At 35.7% G+C, this 1,306-nt stretch overlaps 1 protein-coding gene across 1 annotated transcript; it reads left to right on the top strand.

Annotated features, from left to right (window-relative positions):
• Positions 1–362: 362 nt before the first annotated feature.
• On the top strand, positions 363–765 carry LOC149230588 (metallothionein-like protein EMB30). The gene is made up of 3 exons (XM_089376103.1): positions 363–412; positions 544–594; positions 684–765. Exons 1-3 carry the CDS (start codon positions 363–365, stop codon positions 763–765), a joined length of 183 nt encoding a protein of 60 aa, XP_089232229.1.
• The last annotated feature ends 541 nt before the right edge of the window (positions 766–1,306 follow it).

Here is a 1,306-nt window from a genome sequence, read left to right as displayed (position 1 = left end):
TATAGGACAGAGAAGCGCGCCATTCAAATGAATGGTGGTGACCATCTCAATAATGTTAGATTCTTCTCATTTCTCTATACATCCAATAATGCTAAAAATGACATGCCTATCATCGGCTTTATTGAGTTCAGAAGATGCATTTCCCAAAATTGAACTTCAATACGCCCGTCGGATCTACGAGATCCGATGGCTGCCACTCCCCGCCGACTTCATCACTTTGGAGGAGGGGTCATTGGCCCGCGTCCCTAGGCTGGCCTGCCCTCTATATATTTGAGGGCGAGCAGAGAGTTTGAGAAGGCAAATGGGCACTTGAGAAGCTACAAGTTAACGAATTAGTTTCTGTGATAATTGTTGTTGCGAACATGTCGAGCGACTGCGCAAACTGTGACTACGCTGACAAGAGCCACTGCACGTATGTTTTCTTTTTAATCTCAATTTCTATCAATCTCTCTTCCTTTTCCTTTTCAAATTTAGTGTGTTTGTCACGAGTTCGAATCTAGCTACGTCTGAGCTCGTTCGTTTTTGGGTTGTTTTGTTGCACAGTAAAAAGGGCTTCCAGATGGACAGTATCGTGGAGACAATTTATGAGATGGGGTACTGAATTATACGTAGTTGTTATAACTTTCATTTCTATGGTTCCATAATGATATGATAATTGAATTTATTTGGTTTCGGTGTAAACAGCATGTTGGGGATGTATCTGTGGAGAACGACTGCAAGTGCGGCCCCAACTGCCAGTGCGGCACTTGCAGCTGCCACACATGAATCAATAGAATCTCTTAAATAGTGGTTGTCTCTCCAATTGGTGTGTAATAAGTCTACTATGTTCCACCAGACGTGATGGATAGTTGTGCAGTGTCAGAGATGTTACTGTACCTGCAATTTTAAATAAAGACTCAGTTTATATAGATTTGGGATTTTCAGTGTGACTTGTATTATTCATGACATGCCAATTACTATGCTACTCACCTTAAGTTATCTTTGTTTTTTTTTTTTAATGTTATATAGGAATATGTATAACTTATATGGCTTTTGGAAGTGACATTTATAGAGTGGTTAATTTTTTGTTTTTAAATTAAGATACATTTACATGATATTGCATCATTAATTTTAAGAGTCTCAATAGATCTAGATTTTCCACTTCAGATATTTCTGGTTTGTTTTCAAAAATGTTTAAAATAAATTTGCATAAAATTTTCCTAAATAAATTTGTATTATGTTATATGGATTTTTAAAGAAAAAAATGTAAAAATATTTATAATTTTTTTTAAATTTTTTTTATTTATTTTTCGCAATTAAATATGAA

Source organism: Pinus tabuliformis, chromosome J (genome assembly GCF_031772625.1).
Source record: "Pinus tabuliformis cultivar Carrire ecotype Pingquan chromosome J, CPIR1, whole genome shotgun sequence".
NCBI lineage: Eukaryota > Viridiplantae > Streptophyta > Pinopsida > Pinales > Pinaceae > Pinus > Pinus tabuliformis.
The sequence above is the reverse complement of the archived record's forward strand: the minus strand, read 5'-3'. Positions and strand labels throughout refer to the sequence as shown.

Coding starts and splice junctions, on each gene's coding strand:
- LOC149230588 (XM_089376103.1), top strand. CDS start 363: ATGTCGAGCGACTGCGCAAACTGTGACTACGCTGACAAGAGCCACTGC. Junction 413..543: donor GCTGACAAGAGCCACTGCAC/GTATGTTTTCTT, acceptor TTTGTTGCACAG/TAAAAAGGGCTTCCAGATGG. Junction 595..683: donor GAGACAATTTATGAGATGGG/GTACTGAATTAT, acceptor TCGGTGTAAACA/GCATGTTGGGGATGTATCTG.